Source organism: Schistocerca nitens, chromosome 8 (genome assembly GCF_023898315.1).
Source record: "Schistocerca nitens isolate TAMUIC-IGC-003100 chromosome 8, iqSchNite1.1, whole genome shotgun sequence".
In the NCBI taxonomy this organism is placed as follows: domain Eukaryota; kingdom Metazoa; phylum Arthropoda; class Insecta; order Orthoptera; family Acrididae; genus Schistocerca; species Schistocerca nitens.
Genome location: NC_064621.1, coordinates 559,521,670 through 559,536,499, shown reverse-complemented (window position 1 = coordinate 559,536,499; position 14,830 = coordinate 559,521,670). Strand labels below are relative to the sequence as shown.

The following is a 14,830-nucleotide window of genomic DNA, read 5'->3' as shown; positions in this document are numbered from 1 at the left end:
CTGGCCATTGGCATTTTCCGATCACAGCACTTACATCTGTTCGGTGCTTCTTCCCCGTAGAGAGGTGTGGAACAGCAAGGCCCCGTGGAAATTAAACATTCAACATTTACATGATCCTGAATGCCGTCATGGACGATGTGCGAGCGAAGGGTTGGAAGGTATGCGACGATGCTTGATTGGTGGCTGACTTGTGCTAAACCGGCGCTTCGCCGTACGTTCATCTCATATAGAAGGGAGATGGCAGAATGGCACCGCCGTACGACCGACTTTTATTTTGCAGCACTGCGCGACCTGGATGATGGTCCACCGGGACAGGACATCTGGATCGAACGCAAAAGGATAAAAGCTAAACTAGTGGCTTTAGCTGTGAAACATCTTCAGGGAACCATGGTGCGCGCCAGATGTCACGATACGATAAGGCACGAGATTCCTTCCATGCACCACATCATGAATGAACGAAAGCACCGAGCGGCGCGTTTCATCACAGGGTTATTTGGTAACCGTGATAGCGTTACGGAGATGTTTAATAAACTCAAGTGGCAGACTCTGCAAGAGAGGCGCTCTGCATCGCGGTGCAGCTTGCTCGCCAGGTTTCGAGAGGGTGCGTTTCTGGATGAGGTATCGAATATATTGCTTCCCCCTACTTATACCTTCCGAGGAGATCACGAATGTAAAATTAGAGAGATTAGAGCGCGCACGGAGGCTTTCAGACAGTCGTTCTTCCCGCGAACCATACGCGACTGGAACAGGAAAGGGAGGTAATGACAGTGGCACGTAAAGTGCCCTCCGCCACACACCGTTGGGTGGCTTGCGGAGTATAAATGTAGATGTAGACGCATTTTGGTACGGGAATTAATTACCCGCGAAGACCGAAGAGTGACGCGTCAAGCGGATATTGTCTCTGCATTCGTCGACCATTACCAACACATCTATCGGGAAGAAGAAGCCCCTGTCGATGACCTCGACCGTATAGCCACGTACGTCTCCCGTACACTGACGGTGGAAGCTGCGAGAACCTTACTGGAAGCCATTAGCTGTGAGGAAGTACATGATGCGATCGCACAAGTTGCGTTGAATCGGTCCCCAGGCATTGATGGGCTTCCTGCTGAATTTTATCGAGAATTTCGCAACGAAATGGCACCGCGATGGACGGAAATGTACAACGAGATGTTAAATTCCGATGCCCCTATTCCACCGGCTTTTATGGAAGGCCTCTTGGTGCCAGTAGATAAACCGAAACCAGGAATTACGGTCACACATTATCGCCCCATCGCCCTGCTTAATGCCGATTATAAGATCTTTGCACGGTTGCTAGCGTCCCGATGTCGTATGTTAATTCGTAGCGTTCTCTCTCCAGAACAGACGACACCGGGTGGATCGGTGAATGTGCAAACAGCTACTGGCGAATACTGTGATGTGATAGCGCTGGCGGAGGAGTGCCGGCTTAAAGCGGCGATGGTGGCGGTTGATTTTGACAGTGTTTTTGATAAGGTGCGTCACAACTATCTGTACGCTGTACTGGAACAAATGGGATTTCCAGACCGTTTTACTGGTCTCTCATTAGAAGGATTTATGGGGGCGCACAATCCTTGGTAGAGGTTAATGGGCGTATAGCAGGGCCCATTCAAATTCGACGATCCATACGCCAGGGCTGCCCTCATTCGATGCTGCTGTTCGCGATAGCGTTGGAACCATTAATTGGGAGGCTAACAAATTCTCTTTCTGGGATGGAACTACGGGGCTACACCTTCAAATGCCGTGCCTATGCGGACGACCTCCTGGTGCTCGTTCGTTCTGAGGAAGATGTGAAGACGGTCCTTGAACTGTTGTTGGACACAGTGTGACGGCGGGTAGTGCAGTGAACATGAACAAATTGGTGGCAATGCCGGTTGGAAGGGGCCTTACGCCGGAAGAAATCAGTCCGTTTCCTTATGTGCAACGATTCCGCTATCTCGGCATAGACTTTACCTCATCTGTAAAACATACTGCGGCAGTTAACTACCGACGTATTTTACATACATTTTCAGTATCACTTTATGCGTTTGGCCATTTATTAGTCGGTAGTTATGAATATTATATTATTTGTGACAATAAAAATTTGTAGACTGCCAAATAACATTGTAAATTTAATAAAATCTCATCCGATTACACGTATTTTTCCCATTACAACTGTAATATAAATAGCAAAGAAAATGACTGTGTTAGAAATAAAAAAAACTGACGAGCGGGACTCGATCCAGCGATTACGGGGCTTGAACGCTAACTTTTTTTTTTTTAATCTCATTTTGTTCGTTTTTCGTTCCTTGCATCTGCTCGGGGCGGATGTCACAAGACACCCGTTTCAGTTCGTCGTTGATCCGTTAACTCGGTTTTTTTTTATTACAGAGGGAAACTAACAACCACACGGCTGCCGGCGCTTCCTGGTAAAAACGGCCACGCACAGGTGTATATATTTGACGATCGAAATTATCTCGCGATTTTCTCAGTAACGCTTGAGAAGTACGCGCTACTGCTTACACATTTTGTTGTCCTAATGGAGTACTACGAGTGTATGAAGTTTCCTGTAAATCCGCGTTCCAAACGTCGTGGCTACCCCTTGTGAGTAGTACAGTTTGTTTATCGTCAAACGTAAACCGTAAACCTTAGGTATTGTATGATTCATTTGTCATTTGTAGTCGACCACTATTAAATTATGATGCTTACAGGGCCATCTATTGCTACATTTTGGAACATTCCGTTGCGATTTGAGGTCATCCTGACCAGTTGTGTTATTTCTACAGCGGTTTGAAAGTTTAACTTTAATTGTAATCACCCTGTACATATAGCAACAAATGCAGCCAATAGTGTTGTTGTTGTGGTCTTCAGTCCTGAGATTGGTTTGATGCAGCTCTCCATGCTACTCTATCCTGTGCCAGCCTCTTCATCTCCCAGTACCTGCTGCAGCCTACATCCTTCTGAATCTGCTTAGTGTATTCATCTCTTGGTCTCCCTCTACGATTTTTACCCTCCACGCTGCCCTCCAGTACTAAATTGGTGATCCCTTGATGCCTCAGAACATGTCCTACCAACCGATCCCTTCTTCTAGTCAAGTTGTGCCACAAACTCCTCTTCTCCCCAATTCTATTCAATACCTCCTCATTAGTTATGTGATCTAACCATCTAATCTTTAGCATTCTTCTGTAGCACCACATTTCGAAAGCTTCTATTCTCTTCTTGTCTAAACTATTTATCGTCCATGTTTCACTTCCATACATGGCTACACTACATACAAATACTTTCAGAAACGACTTCCTGACACTTAAATCTATACTCGATGTTAAAAAATTTCTGTTCTTCAGAAACGCTTTCCTTGCCATTGCCAGTCTACATTTTATATCTTCTCTACTTCGACCATCATCAGTTATTTTGCTCCCCAAATAGCAAAACTACTTTACTACTTTAAGTGTCTCATTTCCTAATCTAATTCCCGCAGCATCACCCGACTTAATTCGACTACATTCCATTATCCTCGTTTTGCTTTTGTTGATGTTCATCTTATATCCTCCTTTCAAGACACTGTCCATTCCGTTCAACTGCTCTTCCAAGTCCTTTGCTGTCTCTGGCAGAATTACAATGTCATCGGCGAACCTCAAAGGTTTTATTTCTTCTCCATGGATTTTAATACCTACTCCGAACTTTTCTTTCGTTTCCTTTACTGCTTGCACAATATACAGATTGAATAGCATCGGCGATAGGGTACAACCCTGTCTCACTTCCTTCCCAACCACTGCTTCCCTTTCATACCCCTCGACTCTTATAACTGCCATCTGGTTTCTGTACAAATTGTAAATAGCCTTTCGCTCCCTGTATTTTACCCCTGCCACCTTCAGAATTTGAAAGAGAGTATTCCAGTCAACATTGTCAAAAGCTTTCCCTAAGTCTACAAATGCTAGAAACGTAGGTTTGCCTTTCCTTAATCTTTCTTCTAAGATAAGTCGTAGGGTCAGTATTGCCTCACGTGTTCCAACATTTCTACGGAATCCAAACTGATCTTCTCCCAGGTCGGCTTCTACCAGTTTTTCCATTCGTCTGTAAAGAATGCGCGTAAGTATTTTTCAGCTGTGACTTATTAAACTGATAGTTCGGTAATTTTCACATCTGTCAACACCTGCTTTCTTTGGGATTCGAATTATTATATTCTTCTTGAAGTCTGAGGGTATTTCGCCTGTCTCATACATCTTGCTCACCAGATGGTAGAGTTTTGTCAGGACTGGCTCTCCCAAGGCTGTCAGTAGTTCTAATGGAATGTTGTCTACTCCCGGGGCCTTGTTTCGACTTAGGTCTTTCAGTGCTCTGTCAAACACTTCACGCCGTATCATATCTCCGATTTCATCTTCATCTACCTCCTCTTCCATTTCCATAATATTGTCCTCAAGAACATCGCCCCTGTATAGACCCTCTATATACTCCTTCCACCTTTCTGCTTTCCCTTCTTTGCTTAGAACTGGGTTTCCATCTGAGCTCTTGATATTCATGTAAGTGGTTCTCTTTTCTCCAAAGGTCTCTTTATTTTTCCTGTAGGCAGTATCTATCTTACCCCTCATGAGATAAGCCTCTACATCCTTACATTTGTCCTCTAGCCATCCCTGCTTAGCCATTTTGCACTTCCTGTCGATCTCATTTTTGAGACGTTTGTATTTCTTTTTGCCTGCTTCATTTACTGCGTTTTTATATTTTCTCCTTTCATCAATTAAATTCAATATTTCTTCTGTTACCCAAGGATTTCTACTAGCCCTGTCTTTTTACCTACTTGATCCTCTGCTGCCTTCACTACTTCGTCCCTCAGAGCTACCCATTCCTCTTCTACTGTATTTCTTTCCCCCATTCCTGTCAATTGTTGCCTTATGCTCTCCCTGAAACTCTGTACAACCTCTGGTTTAGTCAGTTTATCCAGGTCCCGTCTCCTTAAATTCCCACCTTTTTGCAGTTTCTTCAGTTTTAATCTACAGTTCATAACCAATAGATTGTTGTCAGAGTCCACATCTGCCCCTGGAAATGTCTTACAATTTAAAACCTGGTTCCTAAATCTCTGTCTTACCATTATATAATCTATCTGATACCTTCTAGTATCTCCAGGATTGTTCCATGTACGAGCCTAGGTATTGAATGTGAATGGAAGGAAATAGCCCAAGACAGGGACAGGTGGCGAGAATATGTTGCTGCGGTAATGGTCTCTCGAGTCCGGTATGACTATGTAATGTCCCCACAGCAAATATCCTCTACCACGTACCAATTAATCATTTTCAATCAAACCATCCACATTCATTCACTTTGTAAAAGTTATCTGATCTGATTTTCTCGTAATATATGCGGCGACAGCTCGTCGACGCCAAAGTATTTTCTATTCTTTGAAATAACAGAGATGCATTCTCCATGGTTGTTAGAGTGGTAACTAGGACAGCTTCTGGAGTATCTGTTGAGGGATTGACGTGTTTCTGAGAGACACATATTCTGCTTTTCTTCTCGCTAAAGGGAGCCAATTATCATTTGTGCCGTTGGAGGTTTGTTTTGAAGAGAAAGAGGTTGTAAAAGGAAAATAATTAAGGCGTGGAATCACCGGAGATCTGGACATGTAATGGAGATGGATTTAATACACCATTTCCTCCATAAATAAGGTTTGTGACTTCTTTGTTCTGGAGTGAATGAACGAATGAGTTTTTTTCTGCATCATTTGTTGGTCACGTTGGCCGTGTAATTAGTGGGGAAGTTTCAGCTGTGTCGAAGAGAGCCTGCAATCACTGAGTCTGTGTTAAATCGTCCAAAAAGGCTTCATACACATCTGGAATTCGCAATCTTTCGTAAAAGGAACAAATTGTCCAAACGATTGATTCTCCCGACTGACTGCAGTGTTTAACAGTAATAATAAATGTAAAGATCTCTTACAGCAAGCCAGCCGCTGATTACCAAGACGAAGGACTCCACCAAAGATTCTATTTGGCTGATTCTTTTTATCACGTAATGAAATCTTATATTAAAAACTATACATAGATAAAGGAGAGAAAGAGAAAGAGCGAATGAAAATAGAGATAATACTAATAATCCTCTATTAGTCTAATTTTTCGCCTGTCTTATCACGGATCAGCCAAGAACTGGGAGGGCCTTACTTTACTGTATAGACTTGTGTGTGAAGGTGAAGGGATCTTAAAGACAACAGATACACGTCTATACAGACAAGACATTACACAGAGATAGCGGCTAGCTGCATTGATCATCTATTCTTGGATTAAAGAGACGGCAACTTATTATCCGAACATTTAAAATGTTAAAACCAGTGAGTAAGTAAGTAAGTATGTTTATGAACATGCACTGCTTCGAGTGTGAATCCTGAATCCTTCCTGGTCATGCTAACAAAGTTTCATGAATTTATTTCTAAAGGTATAGACAGTGGATGTCCTGCGGCGCCTCTCCTGTCCCGGGCTCTGCTGGCGTGGTCAGCTGGCGTCGTGTCCTGCTACGGAAGTGCGCGACGCGACGCCGCTACTGTGCCGAGCCAGCACTGCGCTGGCCGCTTGCCCAGCCCGCCCCGCGTCTCGCGTCGCAGCTCCGGGCCGCCAGTCGCCGACGCTTCGCCATGGTGGCAGAACTGCTGAGCCCGCTCTCCAGCTGGATACAGCTCACCCTCCACGACAGTGAGTACACCACGCACTCACTACCTGCTCTTCGTTTCTTTTGTATCGGCTTCAGGAAAAGCTCATTTCACCACACTTGCTAGGTGGTAGCCTTTAAATCGGCTGCGGTCCGTTAGTATACGTCGGACCCGCGTGTCGCCACTATCAGTGATGCAGACCGAGCGCCGCCACACGGCAGGTCTAGAGAGACACCCTAGCACTCGCCCCAGTTGTACAGCCGACTTTGCTAGCTATGGTTCACCGTATACAGACTCACTCAATTGCAGAGACGACAGTTTAGCATAGCCTTCAGCTACGTCAGTTGCTACGACCTAGCAAGGCACCATATTCAGTTACTATAATCTGAACAGATAATATTGTCACTCATGTACCGTCAAGAGCGACGTTCATCATTAATGGATTAAAGTTAAGTATCAAACTAATTACGTCCGCTTTCTGAATTCTAATTCCTTGTCATCATCCAGACCTCAGGTCAGTATAGTTCTTCCCTCCTCACGCCAGCCTGCGTGAGCTAAAACGCGTGCATTTCGGCCTCCAAACGTAACACGGTGTTGGCTCTTCTGGCAACACTACATCACTATTCAAAAATATGACACTCGTTGATTTTCACTACCAAAACAAAAGGAGCGGCGAAGAGTCGCAGGGAGGATTGGCTCATTTGAAAAGTGGAAATGTCGAACTTTCTAAATGTCAAATCTCAGATTTGTCAGGAGAATCAAACAACAATGCATCTCTTTCTGTACGTAGCATACTTGTATCTAAAACATTGAGGGTGATCTGATACTACAGAATCAATTTGCTCACCTCATTACTGCAAAAAAAAAGAGAAAAATTAGAAAATGAATATATCTAGAATGAAATTTTCACTCTACAGCGGAGTGTGCGCTGATATGAAACTTCCTGGCAGATTAATACTGTGTGCCGGACCGAGACTCGAACTCGGGACCTTTGCCTTCGAGTCTCGGTCCGGCAATCAGTTTTAATCTGCCAGGAAGTTTCATATCAGCGCACACTCCGCTGTAGAGTGAAAATTTCATTCTAGAAACATCCCCCAGGCTGTGGGTAAGCCATGTCTCCGCAATATCCTTTCTTTCAGGAGTGCTAGTTCTGCAAGTTTCGCAGTAGAGCTTCTGTGAAGTTTGGAAGGTAGGAGACGAAGTACTGGCAGAAGTACAGCTGTGAGGACGGGGCGTGAGTCGTGCTTGGGTGGCTCAGTCGGTAGAGCACTTGCCCGCGAAAGGCAAAGGTCCCGAGTTCGAGTCTCGGTCCGGCACACAGTTTTAATCTGCCAGAAAGTTTCAGAAAATGAATACTTTATTAGGACGTTTCAAGTGCCATACACGTAAGTGACTGATTCTAAGCGTGCGCTTTTTCTTAAAAAAAAAGTTTGGTGATAATCTCACACTAGATATAATGCACGACAATTATTGAAGCTTTCAGTACAGTTGATTACTTATTAAAACTACAGTGAAATTGACAATCTGAGCAGTTCTCTTAGGTTGTTCGCAGATGATGCTGTAATTTACCGTCTAGTAAGGTCATCCGAAGACCAGTATCAGTTGCAAACCGATTTAGAAAAGATTGCTTTATGGTGTGGCAGGTGGCAGTTGACGCTAAATAACGAAAAGTGTGAGGTGATCCACATGAGTTCCAAAAGAAATCCGTTGGAATTCGATTACTCGATAAATAGTACAACTCTCAAGGCTGTCAATTCAACTAAGTACCTGGGTGTTAAAATTACGAACAATTTCAGTTGGAAAGACCACATCGATAATATTGTGGGGAAGGCGAGCCAGAGGTTGCGTTTCATTGGCAGGACACTTAGAAGATGCAACAAGTCCACTGAAGAGACAGCTTACACTACACTCGTTCGTCCTCTGTTAGAATATTGCTGCGCGGTGTGGGATCCTTACCAGGTGGAATTGACGGAGGACATCGAAAGGGTGCAAAAAAGGGCAGCTCGTTTTGTATTATCACGTAATAGGGGAGAGAGTGTGGCAGATATGATACGCGAGTTGGGATGGAAGTCATTAAAGCAAAGACATTTTTCGTCGCGGCGAGATCTATTTACGAAATTTCAGTCACCAACTTTCTCTTCCGAATGCAAAAATATTTTGTTGAGCCCAACCTACATAGGTAGGGATGATCATCAAAATAAAATAAGAGAAATCAGAGCTCGAACAGAAAGGTTTAGGTGTTCGTTTTTCCCGCGCGCTGTTCGGGAGTGGAATGGTAGAGAGATAGTATGATTGTGGTTCGATGAACCCTCTGCCAAGCACTTAAATGTGAATTGCAGAGTAATCATGTAGATGTAGCATTAACTACCATTATAACAGTTTCCAAATCTACCCAGTACAATCATTTCGCAAAGTCTTCTTTCAAGCACAAAATAATATTTGGGGCAGCAGCTAGGTGAGCAAAACTTACTCTCCGTGTGACTAAATTTTTTCCGCAATCACCTAAAGATGATACAGATACGATAACCTAAAATTGTCCAAAGTCCACACCTTGTGTATTTGCTTCTACGCCCAGATTTGCTACTTCTTTGCAAATTATGCAACCAAGTTTTTTGTGTGAAACAATTAACCTGTCTTTTTTTCCACAAAATGCGATTTCTTGAATGCGATTTCGTGATCAGAAGTCCAACATTCTGGACGATCATTTGGCTCGCTAGCGTACACACATTCGTTCACCGTATTTTCAAACTTGGGTTCGGTGTTCACGTTTACATTTTCACTTTTATCACCCACCGACGACGTCTAATTCCCGAGTTTTCAGTGGCACAAGAATTATTAGTAAGTTTTAGCATCTCAGATGCAGGAGAACAGGTAAAGTAGTTTGTTATTTTGTTGCTCGTCTTACCTGACTCTCTAAGCTAACTTGCAACGAAAGGCAGTACACACCGTACAGTCACGCATACGGCTAACAAGTAGGGGACCTCGTAAGTGAATAACCACACACATCTACACATCTACATTTATACTCCGCAAGTCACCCAACGGTGTGTGGCGGAGTATACTGTGTCCCGTGTGCCGGCTCATTCACAGAAATGACACGGTAACTACATGCCAACGATTCAGCTGTCGAGAACGGTTGCCTCTTCCTTCGAATCGTTCGAAACGTTTCGATGTGTAGCATTTCCCACCACAGCATGGACTGACATCGTTCCTATCGCGATTGCCAACGTTAAAAAAATCAGATAAATCCGATTTACGTTCTTGAAATAAATCACTGGCAAACTTTCAAGTTCGCCAACACAGTAAAGAAGTTACTTTGCCGACAGAAAAGTTTAGGGGTACGCGTCCCTCAGCATTCCCCCATGAAAATAGCATTGATTAGTCTAAGTACCAATAAGAAAGATTTTATTTGAGTTGCCATTAATACTGAAGCGCTATATTTTATTTGTGATAATATAAGTAGAGAAATACAGCAGTAATGTTTCAACCAGTAAAACTGTAGTAAACAAAAACCATTTCTCACATCTTTTAAATGTTTAAAAAGAGAATATCAAAATTAAATTCAATAAAAATCTCTTAGTATTGACTCCTGTATCTTGAAGTGCGTTTAGCAAAAAAAAAAAAAAATGGTTCAAGTGGCTCTGACCACTATGAGACTTAACAGCTGAGGTCATCAGTCCCCTAGAACTTAGAACTACTTAAACCTAACTAACCTAAGGACATCACACACATCCATGCCCGAGGCAGGATTCGAACCTGCGACCGTAGCGGTCGCTCGGCTCCAGACTGTAGCGCCTAGAACCGCACGGCCAGTCCGGACGGCTAGGACAGATAAGAAAAATCTCTTAGTATTGACTCCTGTTTCTTGAAGTACGTTTAGCAGCTCATCATAGTTCGGTGGAGTAAATACTAGAAGAAACCGCACGTCATTTCCGTTTTCAAAATGGGTCGTAGGACGGATGTACATAACTATAGGATAGGCCTATATCGTCGACGTCAATCTGTTGTAGAATTATGGAACGTGTTTTGTGCTCAGGTATTATGACGTTTTACGAGAACGAAAAATCTCTATAAAAATCACATGGATTCCGCAGACACAGATCTTATGAAACTCTGCTAGCTCTGTTTCTCCATTTGCCACCATCCTGCACTGCCATGTAGAGAAAAAAAAAGAGCTTATCGAATATGGGTTCAAATGGCTCTGAGCACTATGGGACTCAACTGCTGAGGTCATTAGTCCCCTAGAACTTAGAACTAGTTAAACCTAACTAACCTAAGGACATCACAAACATCCATGCCCGAGGCAGGATTCGAACCTGCGACCGTAGCGGTCTTGCGGTTCCAGACTGCAGCGCCTTTAACCGCACGGCCACTTCGGCCGGCGCTTATCGAATATCGGACCCTATTTTCAACTAGGTTCAGGACGTCCTTGCATATAGAGCTCAACATGTCGCCTTTTACGGAACAAAATCTACAGATGTAAAGGTAATTTCGGGAGTACCGTAAGAAAGTGTGATAGGACCGTTACTGTTTACAACGTGTGAACATCATTTATTAGAAAGCGTCAGAAGCTCTTTAAGACTGTTCACAGATGTTACGGTTGTTATAAGAAAAAAGCAATTCTAGAAGACAGTGTTGTGCTGATAAACTCGGCACTGAGTGCCCGTAAGCTCTTTTGAAGACAGTGTCGATTTGTAAAATGCCCTACAGAAGACAGATGAATGGTGTAGTCTCTAGCAGTTGACCCTGAACGTAAATATGTATAATATATTGCCCCTACATAGGAAAAGAAATACACTACTGTACAACTACTGGTAACAGTGCATACCGTAAAATAGCTAGGATAAACTATTCAAGGCGACTTTAAGTGGAACAACCACATTAAACAAATATGAAAAGTAGATGCCAGACTGAGATTCATAGGAGATATCTTAAGGAAAGAAGTGGCTTACAACGCTCTTGTTCTATCGATTCCTGAAGGCTGTTCATCAATCGGGGAGTAGCGGGACTAAGTTCGTACCAGCGCATTTTGTTAGTGCGGATTGCCTATTTCAGGGGCAGGTATGCACTCAGGGGCAAACCTATTGTTCTTCTTTGATTGACAGGTACTTGACCTATTGTTCTGCTAAATGGATCCTTACTTTGGATTGACAGGTACTTAACCTACTGTTCTGCTAAAAGGATACTTCCTTTTGATTGACAGGTCCTTAACCTATTGTTCTGCTAAAAAACGATCCTTCCTTTTCATTGACAGGCACTTATCTTACTCTTCCCCCCGTCCCCCTCCCTCCCCTCACGGTGTTATACATACACTTTCAGGTCTGAGTTATTGGAATACCCCTCTCACTCCTATCAATTTGATTGAATACTTAATTAAATTCATCAGTTAACTAACCTCTCCTCCTCTGCTAAACGCCCCTCCCCTCCACCCCCCTCCCAGAAATTGGCGGGAAAAAGACTCAGTTGATCAATCAGCTGGAGGGAATTCGATTGTAGTGTATGGAATATAGTTTAAACAATTCAGACATTGTGTGCAATATTGTTTATTTAAACTATTTAAAGGATTCGAGGTAATGAATGGAATATATGGAATTGTTGGAGAGGAAGGATCTTATAACAGGAAATTCAAGAGTATATTGTTTATTTACAAAAGATTCAGTTTGTGGGGTTCGGTTTGTCTTGCTCATCATTGTCTGCTGTTTGAAAACATGTAGGTCTTGTAAGAAGCAATTACATGGGGCAAACATGTTGCATAATCTAATGTTCGGCACTGTACTCTGGGTGTCTTAACCTAATGTTTGGGCCTTTGTCAGCACTTAACCTATTATTCTGTTAAGTGGTTTTCCATGTCACCCCCATTTCCTTAAACTATTGTACCGCCTTTGATACCAAATTAAGTAATTAGTTATGTCCTCCCACCATTTTTTGGTACACTTTTCGAATTTCACATGCTTTTGAACGCCATTTCTGGCGCATTCTTCTCTGTCACCCACCCCCTTAAACTACTGTACTGCATTTTACATAAAAATTATGAAAATTAACCTACTGTTATGCACTTAACCTGCTGTTTTGCTCCATGTCACCCACTCATGTACACCCTCCCCTTAACTATTGTACCGCCAACATCATGCCGATATAAAAGATTTATGCAAATTAATTAAATCGGTATTCTTCACATGTATGGGGTAGTTTTTCTTAATTCGCAGCATTCTGTTGGTCAGTGAAATCGATGGAATATAGTTTAAGCAAAATATTACTAATAAAAAAACACATCCAGCCACCCAATGCCCGACGCCAACGCTAGAGTCCAGGTGCATCAGCAGGCCCCCTGAAGTGGCAACTCGGCTGTCAGCTGCCTGGTGCCGCACAGGTGTCCATTCGAGTCCCGCAAGCATGAGGTGGTGGCATCCCTTTCATACTTGACACCTGAGAAATTCCGGTCGAAATACATGTTCACCTAGGCACAATTGCTGGTGCCATGACACATAGCTGCAGTGTGGGTCCAGCGCCGAGAGATGTTCCATTGCTTCCGAGAATAGCACAGGGTGCATTGTTCCTAGCGATCCTAACTGGACAGCCCATTCGTCACTGAATTTATCCATCAAACTGCTGCTGCTGGTGTGGGAGCACCGTCCACCATGGCTTTCCTAAGATGAGACTTTCAGCGCTGTAAGTATTTTGTACAGATCGCTACATTGCACTGACAGTTAAAACCTGCAAAAGTTGTCTACAGATTATCAAATACATACAAGACTCACAAGAATATTGGGAACCAGGAGCATATTTACTAGTGTAACTACAATTACACTACTGGCCATTAAAACTGCTACCCCAAGAAGACATGCAGATGATAAATGGGTATTCATTGGACATATATATTATACTAGAAATGATATGTGATTACATTTTCACACAATTTGGGTGCATGGATCCTGAGAAATAAGTACCCAGAATAACCACCTCTGCCCGTAATAACGGCCTTGATACGCCTGGCCATTGAGTCAAACAGAGCTTGGATGGTTGCCCATGCAGCTTTAACATGATACCACAATTCATCAAGAGTAGTGACTGGTGTATTGTGACGAGCCAGTTGCTTGGCCACCATTGACCAGACGTTTTCAGTTGGTGAGAGATCTGGAGAATGTGCTGGCCAGGGCAGAAGTTGAACATTTTCTGTATCCAGAAACCCGCATACAGGACCTGCAACATGGGGTCATGCATTATCCTGCTGAAATGTAGGGTTTCGTAGGGATCGATTGAAGGGTAGAGCCACGGGTCGTAACACATCTGAAATGTAACGTCCACTGTTCAAAGTGCCGTCAATGCAAACAAGAGGTGACCGAGACGTGTAACCAATGGCACCCCATACCATCACGCCGGGTGATACGCCAGTATGGCAATGACAAATACACGTTTACAATGTGCGTTCACCGCGATGTCGCCAAACACGGATACGACCGTCATGATGCTGTAAACAGAAACTGGATACAACCGAAAAAATGACATTTTGTCATTTGTGCACCCAGGTTCTTCATTGAGTACACCATCGCAGGCGCTCCTGTTTGTGATGCAGCGTCAAGGGTAACCGCAGCCGTGGTCTCCGAGCAGCAAACGTCGTCGAACTGTTCGTGCAGAAGGTTGTTGTCTTGCAAACGGTCCCATCTGTTGACTCAGGGATCGAGACGTGGCTGCACGATACGTTACAGCCATGCGGATAAGACGCCAATCATCTCGACTGCTAGTGATACGAGTCCGTTGGTATCCAGCACGGCGTTCTGTATTGCCTTCCTGAACCCACTGATTCCACATTCTGCTAACAGTCATTGGATCTCGACCAACGCGAGCAGCAATGTCGCGATACGATAAACCGCAATTGCAATAGGCTACAATCCGACCTTTATCAAAGTTGGAAACGTGATGGTACGCATTTCTCCTCCTTACACGAGGCATCACAACAACGTTTCACCAGGCAACGCCGGTCAACTGCTGTTTGTGTACAAAAAATCGATTCGAAACTTTCCTTATGTCAGCACGTTGTAGGTGTCGCCACCGCCCCAACTTTGTGTGTATGCTCTGAAAAGCTAATCATTTGCATATCACAGCATCTTCTTCCTGTTGGTTAAATTTCGCGTCTGTAGCACGTCATCTTCGTGGTGCAGCAATTTTAAATGGCCAGTAGTGTATATCCATTTGAACTTGCTTGGT

At 43.6% G+C, this 14,830-nt stretch overlaps 1 protein-coding gene across 1 annotated transcript in view; it reads left to right on the top strand.

The window, feature by feature from the left end:
* The first annotated feature begins 6,427 nt into the window (after nucleotides 1-6,427).
* The window catches only part of LOC126199674 (uncharacterized), a 439,743-nt gene continuing 431,340 nt past the window's right edge, over nucleotides 6,428-14,830 (top strand). The window contains exon 1 of the mRNA XM_049936602.1: nucleotides 6,428-6,668. Within this exon, the coding sequence (XP_049792559.1) occupies nucleotides 6,428-6,668 (241 nt within the window). The remainder of the gene's footprint in view (nucleotides 6,669-14,830) is intronic.